This window comes from Caretta caretta, chromosome 1, assembly GCF_965140235.1.
Source record: "Caretta caretta isolate rCarCar2 chromosome 1, rCarCar1.hap1, whole genome shotgun sequence".
Classification (NCBI taxonomy): Eukaryota; Metazoa; Chordata; order Testudines; family Cheloniidae; genus Caretta; species Caretta caretta.
In genome coordinates this window covers 100,276,165-100,296,544 of record NC_134206.1, presented here as the reverse complement: position 1 = coordinate 100,296,544, position 20,380 = coordinate 100,276,165, and the positions used below count along the sequence as shown (strand labels likewise).

The following is a 20,380-nucleotide window of genomic DNA, read 5'->3' as shown; positions in this document are numbered from 1 at the left end:
ATAGGCATTTCAACATCCCCAACAGTTATTTTCTGGTCTGGGAATAAAGTCCCTTCCTGCAGCTTTTGAAACAGACCAGAGTTCCTGAAGATGCGAGCATCATGCACCTTTCCCGGCCATCCCACGTTGATGTTGGTGAAACGTCCCTTGTGATCCACCAGAGCTTGCAGCACTATCGAAAAGTACCCCTTGTGGTTTATGTACTCGGCGGCTTGGTGCTCCGGTGCCAATATAGGGATATGGGTTCCGTCTATAGCCCCACCACAGTTAGGGAATCCCATTGCAGCAAAGCCATCCACTATGACCTGCACATTTCCCAGGGTCACTACCCTTGATATCAGCAGATCTTTGATTGCGTGGGCTACTTGCATCACAGCAGCCCCCACAGTAGATTTGCCCACTCCAAATTGATTCCCAACTGACCGGTAGCTGTCTAGCGTTGCAAGCTTCCACAGGGCTATCGCCACTCGCTTCTCAACTGTGAGGGCTGCTCTCATCTTGGTATTCATGCGCTTCAGGGCAGGGGAAAGCAAGTCACAAAGTTCCATGAAAGTGCCCCTACGCATGCGAAAGTTTCGCAGCCACTGGGAATCGTCCCAGACCTGCAACACTATGCGGTCCCACCAGTCTGTGCTTGTTTCCCGAGCCCAGAATCGGCTTTCCACAGCATGAACCTGCCCCATTAGCACCATGATGCATGCATTGGCAGGGCCCATGCTTTCAGAGAAATCTGTGTCCATGTCCTGATCACTCACGGGACGACGCTGATGTCGCCTCCTCGCCCGGTATCGCTTTGCCATGTTCTGGTGCTGCATATACTGCTGAATAATGCGTGTGGTGGTTAATGTGCTCCTAATTGCCAAAGTGAGCTGAGCGGGCTCCATGCTTGCCGTGGTATGGCGTCTGCACAGGTAACTCAGGAAAAAAGGCGCGAAATGATTGTCTGCCCTTGCTTTCACGGGGGGGGGGGGGGAGGGAGGGAACGGGGGGCTGACGATATGTACCCAGAACCACCCGCGACAATGTTTTAGCCCCATCAGGCATTGGGATCTCAACCCAGAATTCCAATGGGCAGCGGAGACTGCGGGAACTGTGGGAACGCCCGGAAGTCGACGCTTGCCTCGGTACTGTGGAAGCGCTCCGCCGAGTTAATGCACTTAATGCACTTAGAGCATTTTCTGTGGGGACACACACACTCGAATATATAAAACCGATTTCTAAAAAACCGACTTCTATAAATTCGACTTAATTTCGTAGTGTAGACATACCCTAAGGCTAGTGTTTGAAGTAGAGTGTGTGGAATGCCATGTGAAAGTCCAGGATGCAAGCAGAGGCGGTGAGTTATATAGGCTCATGGTGCCTGGGCTCCAGGAATATTCAGGGCCCAGGGGCCCGGCTCCACCAATGTTTGGAGCCGGATCTCTCCCCCGGCCCTGCCTGGAGCATCCCCCCGTGTGCCCCTCCCCCGGGGTCCCAGAGCATCTCTGCCTGATTGAAAGCAGGCAGCTGCCCTGCCGCTTCTCACTGCTCCCCTCTCTCCTGCGTTGCTGGCTGCTGCTGCCTAAGGCTAGGCTACAGCACACGAGCAGCGCTGGCCGCAGGCTGAGGCAGCTGGCTGCTGCTACCCCTGAGGAGGGGGAGGAGACACACACATGATTGGCAGCCCTCCCCTCTCCCGGCACCCACCGGGAGGTGACACCAAGGGCGCTTCTGGCCAGGAGACATCTGGACCTCACTCACCAGAGCAGCTGCTGGGGCTTCGATGAGTGTCTGACCCTGTGATCCACCCCCGTCCCGCCCAGCCCACAGTCACCACTCTTGCCCCACACTGTCAAGGGGCAGCCCCATCCCCCGTGAGGCTACATGAGGGGCAGCGGGCTGCAGCAGGGGAGGAGGCCACATGTGATGGCAGCCCTCTTTCACCCCCCAGCACTCACCCACCACAGGGGAGACGAGGGGGCTTCCTGCACATGAGCAGCTGCAGCTTGGGTTAGTGTTGTGACACCCTGCACCTCCCCCGCCCACAGTCACCGCTCCTTCCCCACTCTGTGCAAGGGGCAGTCCCCTCCCCCATGAGGCTACGGTGAGGGGTAGCAGCAGAGGCCACAAATGAGGGCAGCACCCCTCCCCACCGGCACCCACCCGTCGGGGAGGCGAGGGGGCTTCCTAGCTGAGAGGGGCCCTAGGAGCACGTGCAGTGACAAAGGTGAGTGTGCTGCCAGGGGTGGGGAAGGGGAGCCCCTCCCCCGGAGCTTGCTGATGACAGCGGGGAGAGGGTTGCGGGGAGTCCCCCGCTCTAGTCTTAGTCCCAGGGCAACCTGTCTAAACCCCAAGCTCCTCATCCCCAGCCCCGCCCCACCCAGAGCCTGCACCTCCAGCCAGAACCTGCATACCCTGCACCCCAACCCTCAGCCCCAGCCCAGAGCCTCCTTCTGCACTGTGAACTCCTCATCCCCAGCTCCACCCCAGAGCTCCCACCTGGGGGAAAAAAAACACACAACTTAAATTTGGCGGTCAGTTTGGGGTATGATCGTGTTTAGCACAATACTTCATTATTTTACACCCTTTAAAGTATATAATTGGTTGTATACAGGTAGAACAAAATATAATATATTGAAGCAGGCAAGTGCTACTTCTGACTTTCCACATTTAATTGGCCCTTGTAATCTTGTGGTGCCGGCACATTTTAGCTTCATTTTATCCCAGCAACAAATTCCTGATTTGTAGGACCAGTAGTAATCAACAATGGATACATTCTTAATAAAGTTACCCAGAGAAAAAGAAGAAAAGGATAATTCATCAAGTGATGGCCTGAGCTCAACACCCAGCTTTCAAACTGAAGTTATACAAAAAGATGTGGCAAATCTCCAAGATAAGAAAAGGAGTTTTCAGCAATCTTGGCTATCAAGATTTACGTGGCTGGAGTACAATAGCAAATTAGACAGAGCTTTTTGCTTAGTCTGCAAAAACTGTTCTGAAAAGAAGATCTTAATATTTTCTACGAAAGCCGAACCACCATTTATTTCATCCGGATTTCAAGATTGGAGACACGCACTGCATGGTTTTACATCACACGAAAATCCAGCTGTCACAAGGAAGCAGTAATGAAGTATTCTGCTCTGCAATCACAGGTAAATGTTTCTGCACTAATGTCGGCCAGTTACAGAAAAGAATCACAATCAGCTAGAAATGCACTTCACAAAATTTTGAACAGTGTTCAGTACCTAGCTCAACAAGGAATAGTATTAGGTGGACATAATGAGAGTGATACAAATTTGATGCAGCTCTTGTTGATAGGCAGTACAGATTCAGAGGAACTAAGACAGTGGATTAGTTGCACAAAATACAAGTGGCTGTCACATTAGGTTATTAACGAAATAATATAAATGATGGCAAGGATGGCACTAAGACGAATTGTGCAAAAGATAAAGTCTTCAAAGTTTTATGCCATTGTAATGGATGAGACTACCAATTTGTCAAGAAAAGAACAAGTAAGTTTTTCTTTAAGGTTCTTTTCTAGTGAAGACTGGGAGATTTATGAGTTTATTGGGTTTTACCAAACTGTTGCAATAGATACTGCTTCTCTTTTCAAAATTGTGGAAGATACACTTCTCAGGTGTGATTTGTCCTTTCTGAATGCCTGGGGCAGTGTTACAACAGAGCCAGTAATGTGTCTAGCAAATCTACTTGGGTCCAAGCCAGAGTGAAGGATCGAGAGCCGAGAGTGGAATTTGTGCACTGTACAGCACATTCTCTTCACCTTGCCACGCAGGATGCCCTGCATAATATTCAAGAATGTCATGATATGTTTTTGAAGGTGAAAGATCTCATCAATGCCTTCAGGGAGTCACCAAAGTGTATGGCAGCTTTCACAGCAAAGGGGAGCCTTCTTTATGACCATTGTGCCCAACAAGATGGACACTAAGGATCAGTAGCATTAAATCACTGCTCCACAACTATGAGGCCATGATGAACTGCCTAAAGGAATTCAGTTACTCTTCCGATGAATTTGGATCAAAATGTAATGGATTCTCGAAGCAACTTCAATCTTTATCAACATACTTTACAATAACAGTTCTTGTGAAAGCCATGGATCCTGTAGAAGAAGTTAATGCAAAAATTCAAAGCCCAAACATGTCATTGGCAAGTGTTATGAAGAAAGTTGGCCAGTTGCAAGAGGTGTTGAGTGGGATGGGCACCGACTAATCATACAATCGCTTCTGGGAAACAACAGTAGAGAAGGCAAGAAATCTTTATTTAGATGATCCTACACTCCTGAGAAAATGCAAGCCACTGAGATGGCTCGACCATGGAAGCCTTCCCTCACACCTTCAATGACCCAAAGAGTACTTTCATCGAATATATGTCGGGATCACTGATGCTTGCAAAGCTGTCATTGAACAGAGGTTTTCAACAGAAAGCTTTATATTCACAGTAAAATTGGAGAAGCATATAACTGATGCAGCAAATGGCTCGAAATAGGACATTGTCCCAATAGAAATGTTGAGTGATATTTGCAGATCGAGAAATTGCCAGCTTAATTCGGTGAGCAAAGTGAAGCAATTTCTGAAACAAAACAAAGGCTTGAGTGACATATTGTCAGAAGCTACAATTCTCCTGAAAATATTCTACACAATTCTGACTACAACCTGCACCATTGGGCAATCATTCAGTTGCCTACGCAGACTGAAAAATTATTTGCGAACGACAATGTGACAAGAACGTCTAAATTACTTGGCATTTCTGCACATTCATAAGAACTCTACCTCTGAATTGGACATTGCAAGTCTCCTGGATGACTTCATTTCAGGAACCAAACAACAACAAAAAGTGTTTGCTGCTTCCTGAAGAACATCGCAAAAGAAGGGGCTATATTTGTTTTAGTTTTAGAAAGTATTTTCTTTTGAGGGTTATTGATCCAAGAGTGCTTGGTTCTTTCCGTATTCAAAAGAGTATTAATTTATATTTGATATTCTTAGTTAAATAAATTTTTCTTACGATAGTAATATTATGCAATAAAGGGAAACTGTTAAACGCTTACTGTTTCCAGTCCATTTTTACACTATTTTAAAAAATATATATTGGCTTACAAGGTTGGGGTGGGGGGAGGCTTAAGACTTGTTCTGGGCACCACAAAAAATTATACAAACCTGCCACCCCTGGATGCAAGGATAACCTTTGGTCTAACTCATTTTTGCCCAGAAGGGATTACAAACATCAGAGATGATGCTCAGAGGTCTTGAAGCACAATAGCACTCCCACAGTCCCACTCAAATGACAATTCCTTCAAACATCAGGTCAGAGCAGCATTGTAGTCACGGCTTACACATTGAGATGAAGGAGAAACTGCAGCCAAATATTTGGTAGGATCACTAAACATAAGCTTCCCAGAAATGAATGGGCTCTTCAGAGAGCATCTTCCCCACTTTTTTTTCCAAGCAGAAAGATAAATTTCCGTTCCCCTCCTCTCCACTCCCAACTGTAATTTAAATGCAACACAAAAAACATCCATGTTACTATTCCAGAAGATAGTCGCACACCATACAATTCAGTATAGGAAACTCCACTAGTCTCCATGTCATAATGGAAACTAATTTTAAAAATTTAGTTTCCACTGCCTTTAATAGTCATTTTTACCCATTTTTATATTTAAACTGTGAAAAATGTTTACACAGTTACAATGAATCACAGAGAAATTATCACACTTTACTCATTAAAAGTTCCATGATATTCTAACTATCCCCAAGCAGCACAAGTATAATTGGCTACCATATGCTTAGGGTTCTCATTAGGACTGTGGAAGAAAGGGAAACCACTGAAAGTTTTCCTTGGAATGAATCTACTTTTCTAGTCTCCCTAAAACAAAACTCTGAAAGTATTTCATTTCTGAGTAAAATTTACACACACACACACCAGGGACATAAATCAAAACATTTCTGCCAAAAACAAAAGAAACTGTGGAATAGGCAGTGAAGCACTGAAGTCTGGATGAAAAACTCCAGATCAGCGTAAGTCCACTGAATTTTACACTAACCTAAGCATCAGGGCCTTACCCTTCATAAAAATAGTAAGAGAGCTTTGTTGACACACACTGGATCAATGAAATACTCCACTAGTCAGACAGGAATATGGCTTCAAGATCCGGTTCAGAACTGAAATTACTCAGAGATGGCTAATGACTTTCCAGAATTTCCACTGGCTGAAGTGAAGAAACAGACTGACAGAGCCAGAGGAGTACCCAGAAGTTACCTACTACAGGACAGGGCCAACAAAGAAAGTAACAGAAAGCCACTAGCCGTCACCTTCAGCCCCCAACTAAAACTTCTCCAGCGCATCAGCAAGGATCTACAACCTATCCTGAAGGACGACCCATCACTCTTACAGATCTTGGGAGACAGGCCAGTCCTTGCTTACAGACAGCCCCCCAACCTGAAGCAAATACTCACCAGCAACCAAACACAACACAACAAAAACACTAACCCAGGAACCTATCCTTGCAACAAAGCCCGTTGCCAACTGTGTCCACATATCTATTCAGGGGACACCATCATAGGGCCTAATCACATCAGCCACGCTATCAGAGGCTTGTTCACCTGCACATCTACCAATGTGATATATGCCATCATGTGCCAGCAATGCCCCTCTGCCATGTACATTGGCCAAACTGGACAGTCTCTACATAAAAGAATCGATGGACACAAATCAGACGTCAAGAATTATAACATTCAAAAACCAGCTGGAGAACACTTCAATCTCTCTGGTCACTTGATTACAGACCTAAAAGTCGTAATTCTTCAACAAAAAAACTTCAAAAACAGACTCCAACGAGAGACTGCAGAAGTGGAATTCTCGTCAACTGCTGGAAATGGCCCACCTTGATTATCACGGCAAAAGGTTTTTTTCTCTCCTGCTGGTAATAGCTCACCTTACCTGATCACTCTTGTTACAGTGTGGATTGTAACACCCGTTGTTTCATGTTCTCTGTGTATATAAAATCTCTCCACTGTATTTTCCACTGCATGCATCTGATGAAGTGAGCTGTAGCTCACGAAAGCTTATGCTCAAATAAATTTGTTAGTTTCTAAGGTGCCACAAGTACTCCTTTTCTTTTTACAAGAATACAGGTGCTGCTGGTGTCACCACTTTACAGCATATTTTGATGACTGATTTACTATAGTGTTGGCAAATGCAAACAGTGAGAAGTGACACAGTTGCAACAGTTTTTTTCAGCCAAAGTTTGTGAATTAACTGTAAATGTGGGGAGCAGCATAGTGACCTAATGGTTAACATGTGCACTATCATGTCAGACATCTAGGTTACATCCTGCTCTTGTGTTCCCCAGGTCAGAAGGGCTTGGAAGTAGAGCTGTCTGAAATTTGGGAATTTTGGTTCACAGGGAATTTCCGTATTTAATAATATGCTTTTATTCCAATTTTGGAACAAAAGCAAATTTACCAAAAATGTCCTGGAAAACCAGATATCCCCAAACTTTTCATTTAAGAAACACTGAAATATTCTGTTCCTGAAATGAATTGTAAAACTGATATTCTTGACCATTTCAGGGCTGCTAAACACTGAATAGCAGAAGTGGACCTGGCAGAAATGTCAATTTCACAGCTGGCAGGCTCCCTTAACCCTACCAGCTCCCACCTGGAGGTGTGGACCCTGGAACACTGACAGGTTTCCAACAGAAACCTGCCTATGATTTTGTGAAAGTTTTGTCAAATTTGTAACAGATCTGGCAAAACATTTTACTACAACTCTGGATACAATTTTGTGACAGTAAAATTAGGCAAAATTCACAGAACAGTCATAGTAAAAATGTACAAAAACAGGGTATGGTCAGGGCGACCAAAAAATGTGTAACAATTTAACAATAAAGTATTACAGTGTAACGAAGAGGCATTGACACTGACCCACAGGCTGGGTGGCCCACTGAGATGAGTCCCAGGGTGGAGGTGGCACTCCCTCCCCTTGCCCTGCCTCCTGAGGCTGAAGCCAAACCGAAGAACTCGCGGACATCTCTTAAAGATATGGAATCTGTGACCTCCATGAGAAAACTGTATCCATAACTATAACGAATGGGCATTTTCCAACTATACTATGTTTCACTGGAAAATTTCTGACCAGCTCTACTTGGGAGTGCTGCAGAGGCAACAGATTTGGCTCCTGAAGAGGTGATCATTTTTAACCATTTTTAAAAAGATACTGCTAAGCTTAGAACCAGTCCCCTCCCATTTGTTCCTTCTTTAGAAAGATGTAGACTACAACCAAGGCTACCAAGTGGCAGGATTAAATTGGTAAGGAGCTGAAGGAGGCACAGCATTTTGTTTTTAAAATAATTTTTTCAATGGAAAATGGAACAGAGCTAAAGTCAGCCAACACACAGAAACTCATCTAGGCATCCCCCTCTGTCTCCAACCACAGAACATATCATTTTCTTACTATTCGCATACACTGCAGGAAACATGGGGTCTAACATGTTCCACACTAGCTTCCTGGTACTACTGAACAAAATATGAAGTAATATTAAACCAAGCAATAATCTGATGCTTTAGGTTTAGGACGATTTTATTACTTGCATAACTGCCTGTCAGTATGCATACTACACTACAGCTTGGTGTGTGTTGTGCAAATAGCAAAGCACAACAATCTATTCTTGCTGTGGGGATTTTTAGCAGCCTGGTAGCATACATGTCAGAGCACTACAGGCCTCACTCGGGGGTAAGCGCAGGTGATGTTCCAGTAGGAACCCTTAGGAAAAGGTTCAAAGGATGGTAACATCTGGCAACACCAGAAATATCTGAGACTTTTAGCAACAGATCCTATTAGGATCTTAGGAACCCCTTTATCAAATGATCCCAAATTTGACCCACTAACCTTACCCAAGGCCCCAGTGGTGCACAACCATTTTCAAGACAATCACAATACTCACATGGATTTCTTGAAAAAATGGCTCTTACACAGAAAGCTTGGCTCCACCGAACTATAGTGTGACAAAAACTGCCTCATTATACAGTAACAAAATAAGTTCAGGTAGACCTACAATCACCATTTCCTTACCTTACACTACTTCTGGTCTAGATATTTGAAAATGCAACCTCTCAGTACCTGGCAGTCAAGGTAAATTAAACAACTGAACGCTTCTTAGGGATGGAATCAACTGATCTCTTTTAGGAAATGTACTCAAGCTCTTCAAAAAGAAAAGGAGTACTTGTGGCACCTTAGAGACTAACCAATTTATTTGAGCATAAGCTTTCGTGAGCTACAGCTCACTTCATCGGATGCATACTGTGGAAAGTGTAGAAGATCTTTTATACACACAAAGCATGAAAAAATACCTCCCCCCACCCCACTCTCCTGCTGGTAATAGCTTATCTAAAGTGACCACTCTCCTTACAATGTGTATGATAATCAAGGTGGGCCATTTCCAGCACAAATCCAGGGTTTAACAAGAACGTCTGAGGAAGGGGCGGGGGGGGGGTAGGAAAAAACAAGGGGAAATAGGTTACCTTGCATAATGACTTAACCACTCCCAGTCTCTATTCAAGCCTAAGTTAATTGTATCCAATTTGCAAATGAATTCCAATTCAACAGTTTCTCGCTGGAGTCTGTATTTGAAGTTTTTTTGTTGTAATATCGCAACTTTCATGTCTGTAATCGCGTGACCAGAGAGATTGAAGTGTTCTCCGACTGGTTTATGAATGTTATAATTCTTGATATCTGATTTGTGCCCATTTATTCTTTTACGTAGAGACTATCCAGTTTGACCAATGTACATTGCAGAGGGGCATTGCTGGCACATGATGGCATATATCACATTGGTGGACGTGCAGGTGAACGAGCCTCTGATAGTGTGGCTGATGTGATTAGGCCCTGTGATGGTGTCCCCTGAATAGATATGTGGACACAGTTGGCAACAGGCTTTGTTGCAAGGATAGGTTCCTGGGTTAGTGGTTCTGTTGTGTTGGTATGTGGTTGCTGGTGAGTATTTGCTTCAGGTTGGGGGGCTGTCTGTGGGCAAGGACTGGCCTGTCTCCCAAGATTTGTGAGAGTGTTGGGTCATCCTTCAGGATAGGTTGTAGATCCTTAATAATGCGTTGGAGGGGTTTTAGTTGGGGGCTGAAGGTGACGGCTAGTGGCGTTCTGTTATTTTCTTTGTTAGGCCTGTCCTGTCGTAGGTGACTTCTGGGAACTCTTCTGGCTCTATCAATCTTTTTCTTCACTTCCGCAGGTGGGTATTGTAGTTGTAAGAATGCTTGATAGAGATCTTGTAGGTGTTTGTCTCTGTCTGAGGGGTTGGAGCAAATGCAGTTGTATTGTAGAGCTTGGCGGTAGACGATGGATCGTGTGGTGTGGTCAGGGTGAAAGCTGGAGACATGTAGGTAGGAATAGCGGTCAGTAGGTTTCTGGTATAGGGTGGTGTTTACGTGATCATCGTTTATTAGCACTGTAGTGTCCAGGAAGTGGATCTCTTGTGTGGACTGGACCAGGCTGAGGTTGATGGTGGGATGGAAATTGTTGAAATCATGGTGGAATTCCTCAAGGGCTTCTTTTCCATGGGTCCAGATGATGAAGATGTCATCAATATAGTGCAAGTAGAGTAGGGGCGTTAAGGGACGAGAGCTGAGGAAGCGTTGTTCTAAGTCAGCCATAAAAATGTTGGCATACTGTGGGGCCATGCGGGTACCCATAGCAGTGCCACTGATCTGAAGGTATACATTGTCCCCAAATGTAAAATAGTTATGGGTAAGGACAAAGTCACAAAGTTCAGCCACCAGGTTAGCCGTGACATTATCAGGGATACTGTTCTTGACAGCTTGTAGTCCATCTTTGTGTGGAATGTTGGTGTAGAGGGCTTCTACATCCATAGTGGCCAGGATGGTGTTATCAGGAAGATCACCGATGGATTGTAGTTTCCTCAGGAAGTCAGTGGTGTCTCCAAGGTAGCTGGGAGTGCTGGTAGCGTAGGGCCTGGGGAGGGAGTCTATATAGCCAGACAATCCTGCTGTCAGGGTGCCAATGCCTGAGACGATGGGGCGCCCAGGATTTCCAGGTTTATGGATCTTGGGTAGTAGATAGAATATCCCAAGCTCTTCAGTTTACCCACCAGAAATGTCTGAGACTTTCGTAATGCTCTCAGCAACAGATACTCCCAAATTTTAACTGCTTTTCCTTTCATATCACCAAGAAAACCTATAGAATCTACATCCCAAGCTTACTTGGAAAAAGCATGTGGGCAGCTTACAGTCCAGCAGCAACTGCCAATTCAAATTCAAACTCATCATTATCTCCTCTTCTTCATGACTGAATAAATATTTGGAGTGTCCATTAGTAGTTTAACTTTTAATAGAGCATTTACTTTGTTATGTTTTATTTGAATTTTATTATTTTTAAATTACATTTTGTTAGGCACCCAGAGGCTTTGGGATGTGAAATTCAATATAAATAAGAACTATTTATGAGTGCCATTCCCATGAACATTTAAAATGATAGGAATAAATACAAAGATCAAGCATCCTCCTTAAAGCACAGATAATCAACAATCCACAGGGCAAGTCTTCAATTTAGATTTAAAACAATGAACTTAGACAGACATATGAATGTAATCTTCATTTGTTTTAAATGGATATTAATTTCTCCATTCCACCACATTTGATGGTTTTCCGTAACAACTCTTTTCCTTTCATTAAAAGTTTGATATTGTGATTACGTTATTCTATATGACCAGGGCTTATGTTGGGAAAAAAATTACTTTTTTTAGCATGCTACTTTCTAAAAATCTAATTCCCTTCATGCTCTCCCTGTGATTTACAGCACAATTTTGTCTGATATTTAGTTATCAAACACTGCTGCTAGAGAATGCAGAGGCTGCAGCATGTGAACTTGGAGGGACAAGGGTGGGAGGGATGGGGAAAAAAAGAGGCACTATTAAGATAAAGGTCAAAAGTAAGCCTGAATAAGGCATGGATTAAAAACTTTAATCTACACATTATGTAAAAATAAGAGGGTCGAGAATTCTTGGGCTGTATTTTCACTTTAGAGCTTTACATAAGCTACTTCACCCATGTTATATGTTGTCTACAGATATCATGGCTGGAATTACAGCCTTATAAATGCAGTCTCCGGTTATTTATTCTGTTTTACTCTAAATTAGTTAAGGAAAAAGAAAGGATTTAAAATACAAGGAACATGCACATTAGTGTTTTAATCTAAAAGGAATCACTCAGTTATCTAATGTTGTAGATGAGAGAACAGTTTAAAGTAATCAATTCATAAGCGCTAATTACCTCTAGCAAGAGTCATTGATTATCTTCCTGTCACTATCGCAGAAATGAATAAAAAAATTGTAGCACAGAGCAACCACTTAGATTTACAGGGGGAACATATTTGAAACATATTTCAAATAATTATTAAATCATTACATTATATATTATTTATACAGATTCTAACATGATTTAAAAGAACATGTGAATGAGCCAACACTATATTTGAGTGTGTCATTTGAGTATGACACTGGCCCCTTTCAGACTGGTCAGCTGACTCTCCCACTTGCCCCGGTTGGACTATAAGAGAAGGCACCTGGGCAAATCATGCCTGACAGTCAGTCAGGAAAGGGTCAGAGGGAGTAGACAAGGGGCTCTCACTACTTGCTCCCTGGAAATAGGGAGACAGGTTAGAAGTCAGGAGGCCTGGGTAGTGGGAACAGGAGCAGAAGAAGCTGGAAGTCCCCACAGATGGGGGGCCTGGGAACCTGTTGGAAGAACAGGATCTCCAGGGAGTGAGCACTGGGAGGCAATGTTTCTCAGTTAACACACTATGGGGGAATCCTGTAATAGGCCCCAAAGCAGAAGGAATTGAGAGAAGCAAAAGGGAAAATCCCGTAAGAACTACAGCCCCAAGGGGGCTGAGGAACTGTGTTTGTGAGGTTTCAGAGCGGTCGCCGTGTTAGTCTGTATCAGCAGAAAGAAAAGGAGGACTTGTGGCACCTTAGAGACTAACAAATTTATTTGAGCATAAACTTTTATGGGCTAAAGCCCACTTCATCAGAAGCATGCAGTGGAAAATATAGTAGGAGTAGGAAGACATTATATATTACAGACAACATGAAAAATGGGGGTTGCCATACCAACTCTTAACGAGACCAATCGATTAAGGTGGGCTATTATCAGCAGGAGAAAAAAAAAACTTTTGTAGTGATAATAAGGATGGCCCGTTTCAAACAGTTGACAAGAAGGTGTGAGTAACAGTAGGGGGAAAATTAGTATGGGGAAATAGTTTTTATTTACTGTAATGACTCATCCACTCCCAGACTTTATTCAAGCCTAATTTAATGGTGTCGAGTTTGCAGATTAATTCCAGTTCTGCTGTTTCTCATTGGAGTCTGTTTTTGAAGTTTTTTTGTTGAATAATTGAGACTTAGGTCTGTAATTGAGTGTCCAGGGAGGTTGAAGGGTTCTCCGACTCGTTTTTGAATGTTATAATTCTTGAAGTCTGATTTGTGTCCATTTATTCTTTTGTGTAGAGACTGTCTGGTTTGGCCAATGTACATAGCAGAGGGGCATTGCTGGCTCATGTGAGGGGTTTTACCTACATTTGAGAAATGAAGTGCCTGGAAAAGACTTTGGGTGTAGCAGTGGGTCCTTTGTGGGGAATGGCCAGAACCTTACAGTGTGGTTCTTAGAACATTTTCTAGACTCCTATTGACACAAGAAAATAGATTGGAAAGAACTGGTATAATAGGTTCTCTAGATCAGGAATCGGCAACCTTTGGCACATGGCCCATTAGGGAAATCCACTGGCGGGCTGTGATGGTTTGTTTACCTGCAGCGTCCGCAGGATTGGCCGATTGCAGCTCCTGCTGTCCACAATTCGCCGTTCCAGGTCAATGGGGGCTGTGGGAAGCAGCATGGGCAGAGGGATGTGCTGGAACAGCAAACTGCAGTCAACGGGAGCTGCGATTGGCCGAACCTGCGGTCGCTGCAGGTAAACAAACCGTCCCGGCCCGCCAGAGGATTTTCCTGATGGGCCGTGTGCTAAAGGTTGCCAATCCCTGATCTAGACCAAACAAACAGCCATGTTACCAAACTGTTAGAACCCTAGTCTTTTTATGCCATGCGTACACTTGGAATTAAAAAAAAAAATTCTCACCATTGATAACTCTAAACTAGAGAAGGCTCCAGCAGCTCCTGACATTTTTACCACTGTGTCTATACCTTTACTGCACTAGAGATGTCAATGATGTGAATTTTTTTCTCTAAAAATCTCAATTGTATGCATGGCCATAAAAAGATAAATGTGATAACATAATTTGATAAAATAGTAATACATGGTTTAGTCTCATCTACACAGGCAACTCCAAAACATTAGGGAACTACCACATTCCTAAACTGAGAGAATTTGTAATGTGGATTTGCCTTTAATATGTGAATAGTGTCATAGGCATAACATTCTATATTTGGTTCAGAATGTCTTTTCATTATAACCCCCTGTTTTCATTCACTTGCTACTTTCCCAGAAAGTTAGTTCTGAGTCTAACATATTCTCAGTCCAAGATTATCTTAGCTTTTGAAAGTCAGAAGGAATTTTATTCATCGGGTTTAAAGTTATTCACCCATATGAGTGTTTTCACTAGCAGATGCACTTCTAATGTGCTCTTTAAAAATGTTTTTACTTCATCAGATAACTAATAGCTGTGCATTAAAAACTTCAGCATTGCAGTATTGGTTAAAGATAACTATTTTTTGCTTTAGACGATTTCAAACAGAAATTTAACCTTATATTGTTGTGACAAAGGCAAGAACATCACCAATCACAAGCACTAAATAGTTTTTTGTAAAGCCTTGTCTACTGTAGAAAGCTATACTGGCAAAGATTTCTAGAGGAGACTCAGCTTGTAACAACAAAAGAGTTGTTTTGCTATGCCCTCAAAATTACATAAAATAAATGACTAAAACCTTTTCTTTGACAGTATAAACTGCATCTATACTAGGGCTTTTGCTAGCATAGCTATGTCAGTTAGAAGTGTGATTTCTTTCACACTCCTAACCAACTATGCCAGCAAAATTTTTAAGTGTAGACCAGCCCTAAATCAATAGCCTAACGTGCACCATCTAAGAAAAACGTATTGCATACTACTGCTCTTAATTTAACTCAGATTAGGAAGTACATAAAATGTGTGTGTGCATATATATACACACATACCTTCTTTGTATGCATATGTGTATGTGCATACACACACACGTGCATACACACAAGTACATGTGAAGGCTCTCCTTGTCTGCCCTCCATCTGTGATTTGCAACTTCAATTTTTTCAATAAGTAAAGCAGTAAGAGAATCATCGGGGGGAAAAATTCCCCCACACCCTGCAGTGCCAGTTTACTGAGCCTAGATATTCTGTATTTCGAATAAACTGCAATACTTATCTGCTCACACTAAGGGCTTGTCTTCATTAAAAAACTTGTGTATCATTTAACAGGGTTGAGTGTCAGTTAGATGACACAGTCCTGACCATAATTTGCTCTGGTCTACATTGAGTGTAATGTCATAATCCACATTGTGTCAGCTAATTGAACTCTTTACTGTCATTTTAAACACAGTTAATTTTTTGTAACGTACATCTTCTCTGAGCTTGTTTAAAATAACACATCAACTTGACGTGGTGTTGTGGCAATTTTGGTGCCAAAATATTAAGAGAGACAAGGTGGGTGAGACAGTATCTTTTCTTGGACCAGCTTCTGTTGGTGAGACTTTCAAGAAAAGCTCTGTGTAAGTTTGTAAGCTTGTCTCTCTCACCAACAGAAGCTGATCCCATAAGAGATATTACCTCATCCACCTTGTCTCTCTAACATCAACTTGACATCTAGTCACTTTTAAAAAGTTAAAGACTACATTTATGCCTAAATTACACTAGTTTTTATAACATTTTCCTATTTTCAAAAATATTTTTCTATTCCTTATTACATGAAAGACCCACACAAACAAGAGGGGAACTTGCCTAGTCAGGGCAACAGACTCTTTATTGGTGGACTCCTGAACCCATGTACAGTCAGTTGCAAGGTCGGAAATAGCTGATATTTCACAGGAGGAAACTGTGGAACCAATTGTACAAAGTGCAGTCAAATGCACACTGAAACTGAGAGACCTGCCCCCTCTAATTTCACAGAATCATAGAACCGGAAGGGACCTTGAGAGGTCATCTAGTCCTGTCCCCTGCACTCAAGGCTGGACTAAGTATTATCTAGACCAGAGGTGGCCAACTATGGCCTGCAGGACTGGCCTGCCGAGCCCCTGAGCTCCCGGCTGAGGAGGCTAGCCCCCGGCCCCTCCCCCACAGCGATGCCACCATGCCACCAGCGCTCTGGCCTGCCGCTCCTGCTGGGCAGCGCAGGTGGCATGGCTGGCTCCGGCAGGGCTACAAGCTCCTGCTGCTCTGAGCAGGATGGTAAGGGGGCGGGGGGGGGCGTTGGATAAGGGGCAAAAGGTCCCGGGGGGAAGTTGGGACAGGGAACAGTTGGATAGGTGTGGGAGTCCCCGGGGCGGGGGGACTGTCAGGGGGCAGGGGTGTGGACGGGGGTTGGGGCAGTCAGGGGACAGGGAGGGTTGGATAGGGGGCGGAGTCCCAGGGGGCAGATAGGGGGTCCCAGGAGGGGGTGGTCAGGGGACAAGGAGCAGGGGGGGTCAGATGGGTCAGGGGTTCTGGGGGGGGTCAGTCAGGGGACAGGGAAGTGGGAGGGGATGGATAGGGGGCAGGGGTCAGGCTGTTTGGGGAGGCACATCTGTCCCTACCCAGCCCTCCATACAGTTTCGCAAACCTGATGTAGCCCTCAAGGCAAAAAGATTGCTCTCCTCTGATCTAGACCATCCCTGACAGGTATTTGTCCAACCTGCTCTTAAAAATCCCCAGTGATGGAGATTTCACAGCCTCCCTAGGCAATTTATTCCAGTGCTTAACCTCCGAGGTCAGAACAAGAAGCAATGGGCTTAAATTGCAGCAAGGGCGGTTTAGGTTGGACCTGAGGAAAAACTTCCTGTCAGGGTGGTTAAGAAGAACAATTTTTCTCCCTCTTCCTTATAACAACCTTTTATGTACTTGAAAACTGTTATCATGTGCCCTCTCAGTCTTCTCTTCTCCAGACCAAACAAACCCAGTTTTTTCAATCTTCCATCACGGGTCATGTTCTCTAGACCTTTAATAATTTTTATTGATCTTCTCTGGACTTTCTTCAATTTGTCCACATCTTTCCTGAAATGTGGCGCCCAGAACTGGACAAAATACTTCAGCTGAGGCCTAATCAGTGTGGAGTAGAGTGGAAGAATTACTTCTTGTGGCTTGCTTACAATACTCCTGCTAATACATCCCAGAATGATGTTTGCTTTTTTTGCAACAGCGTTACACTGTTGACTCATATTTAGCTTGTGATCCACTAGGACCCCCAGATCCCTTTCAACAGTACTCCTTCCTAGGCAGTCATTTCCCATTTCGTATGTGTGGCAACTGACTGTTCCTTCCTAAGTGGAGTACTTTGCATTTTTCCTTATTAAATTTCATCTTATTTACTTCAGACCATTTCTCCAGTTTGTCCAGATCATTTTGAATTTTAAATCCTATCCTCCAAAGCACTTGCAACCCCTCCCAGCTTGGTATCATCTGCAAACTTTATAAGTATACTATGACACTATCTAAATCATGATGAAGATATTGATCAGAACCAGACCCAGAATCAATCCCTGCGGGACCCCACTCCTTAGGCCCTTCCATCATGACTGTGAACCACTGATAACTACTCTCTGGGAACAATTTTCCAACCAGTTATGCACCCACCTTACAGTAGCTCCATCTAGGTTGTATTTTACTAGTTTGTTTATGAGACGGTCATGCGAGACAGTATAAAAAGCCTTACTAAAATCAAGATATACCACATCTACCACTTCCCCACTATCCACAATGCTTGTTACCCTATCAAAGAAAGCTATCAGGTTAGTTTGACATGATTTGTTCTTGACAAATCCATGCTCACTGTTATTTATCACCTTATTATCTTCTAGGTGTTTGCAAATTGATTACTTAATTATTTGTTCCATTATCTTTCCGGGTACTGACGTTAAGCTGACTGGTCTGTAATTCCCCCGGGGTTGTCCTTATTTCCCTTTTTATAGATGGGCACTATATACATTTTCTGGAATCTCTCCTGTCTTCCATGACTTTTCAAAGATAATTGCTAATGGCTCAGATATCTCCTCAGTCAGCTCCTTGTCAACTCTGAACAACAGTAAGTTACTTTATTTGCAGAAAGAAGTGTGGGTTTTTTTTGTTTTTTGTAAGTTGAGAGTCCCTTTACATGAAGCTGAAATGTGGCTGCAAAAGTAGTCTATAACCAGCTTGTCTGGCATATATAGATCCAGGCTAAGCCATGGGTCACCCAGTGTTTTAAGATCACGTCAATACTAGAAGGGAGCTAGTTTTCCTAGCATAGGCGTTATTGTGATACAGATGGTGGGTAACACACAATTAACTTCAGTAAGAGGAAGGAGGGGGGGAGGGGGAAACGGAGAACTAGATTAGGACAATTAAAGCAAACTGCTCCGCTTTCAAAGCAGCATCTCTGCGGGGAGGAGAGAGGAGGCTGTTCCTGCTGGTGCTGCGAGGGGAACCACGGGTGACCGCGCACACAGAGTGAAACCCGGCTCCAGTGCCCACGGCAGGGACAAGACGCAGAGCGGAGCGGAAAGGCCCCCAAGCGGAGGCGCCTTCTCTAGACGCCCCAGAAGCTCCCGCCTGCCCGGGGGTGCCTGGAGGGGAGGGGGGGGGTCTCCTGGGGGCCGGGGCTCGCGGCGCCTCCCCTCCCCCCCGGAACGCGGACACTACCCGAGCAACCGCCCCTCGGGCCAGGGGCTCCCGATACTTACACAGCCCGTTGGAGCCGGTGCTGGGGAACATGGTCCCGGGGTTGGAGGCGGGAGGAGAAGAAGGAGGGGGGGCAGCGGCGACGACGGCGACCGGCCCAGCCCGCCGGGGAGTCTCCCGAGAAGCCCCAGAAGGTCGGAGCCAGCCCGAGGAGGCGGCTCGGCGGGTCCCGGGGACGAGCTGTAAGGCGGCCGGGATGGGCCAAACCGGGCCGTCCGTGAATCCCCGGCGCCCTCTTCCGGTCCCGCCGCCTCCCCGCAGGCCGCCTGAGGCGGAGAGGGCGGGAGCCGCCGTCGCTCCAGCTGCCGCCGATCTCGCCCTGCTCCCCGGCCCGCGCACTGGGGTTACGCTCCTGAATTGCCCCTGCCCTGGGGCAACTTCCCCGCCTTACTAACCGTTGGGTCTGTGACCTTCCCCTGCGCTGTGCGGACCCAACGCCCAGCCACTCCCCGAGGGGGACGAGTTCCCCGCTGCTGCCCCTGCCGTAGGCACCCTTGCTTTGAGCGGGGGGCGGCGGCTTTTAGAGGCTCCGGCAAGCTGGCTGTAACTGTACTTAATGTATTAGACAACAGAAGTGTGCACGGACGAAGGCCCCCTCCTGCAAAGGCTACACAGGTGCTTAACTTAATGCACTATGACTAGCCCTACTGAAGTCAAATTAAGTTCTCACAGGATCAGAGCCTGAAGTTGGAAAGATATTTACATATGGAATAGGCCTCTTTTAAACTTAAAAAGACAGTGGTTGGTAAGAGCCTAGTTTGTGGTACTTCAAAAGAGGAAGTAAATTGTTCATGGTGCCGCCCTGCTAACTTCATCCTTGGGCTTTTCATAAACGAAAAAATGAAGGATGCAATAATACCCTTTGTAATTTACCACATAATATAAAATTTGATTTTTAAAAATCAGTTCCCCATTCAAATGCCTCTAATAAATAGAAAATACTTAATAAAACTACTTGCTTTATCACTTCAATAAATAAACAGTGGATAGTTGTCTGTAATTGCAAACATGCACATGCACATTTGAATGCTGGACTTTATGCGGTATGCCCAGATATCTTCCCTGTTTTAGTTTGCTGACAGCAAAGTAGAATTGTACAAAAGTCCTGTTCCCTGTCATCAAACACACTGAGTTATGTTCTGGTGTTCATGCTTCCCATTGTAATCAACAGATAAGTCAAATATTTCGCCTATCAGCCTTGATAGCCTTTTCATAGTATGGTAAGTAAGTGAGAAAAAGTGTTTCATAGTTAGCTTTGAAAAATGAGAGGACAAAGATGATAATACAGGCATAAGTAGAAATTTGTTGTTGTTGATAGAGGCTGACACACCAAGCCAGATCTGTTACTTCCTTAATGGACACAAATAATCTGGTGAAGTTGTTTGCTAAATAAACTGGAAAATGCTGTTGTCCTTATTTGTTTTGTTGCTGAATGTACTGGAACTAAGAAGTATATCTAAGAAATTGTTTG

General features: G+C 44.4%; 1 protein-coding gene across 1 annotated transcript in view; it reads right to left on the bottom strand.

Annotated features, from left to right (window-relative positions):
• UBAC2 (UBA domain containing 2) overlaps window positions 1-19,289 on the bottom strand; it is a 168,416-nt gene extending 149,127 nt beyond the window's left edge. The window contains exon 1 of the mRNA XM_048854132.2: window positions 18,912-19,289. Coding sequence (XP_048710089.1) covers window positions 18,912-18,942 — 31 coding nt within the window. The 5' untranslated portion in view covers window positions 18,943-19,289. The remainder of the gene's footprint in view (window positions 1-18,911) is intronic.
• Between the last annotated feature and the right edge of the window lie 1,091 nt (window positions 19,290-20,380).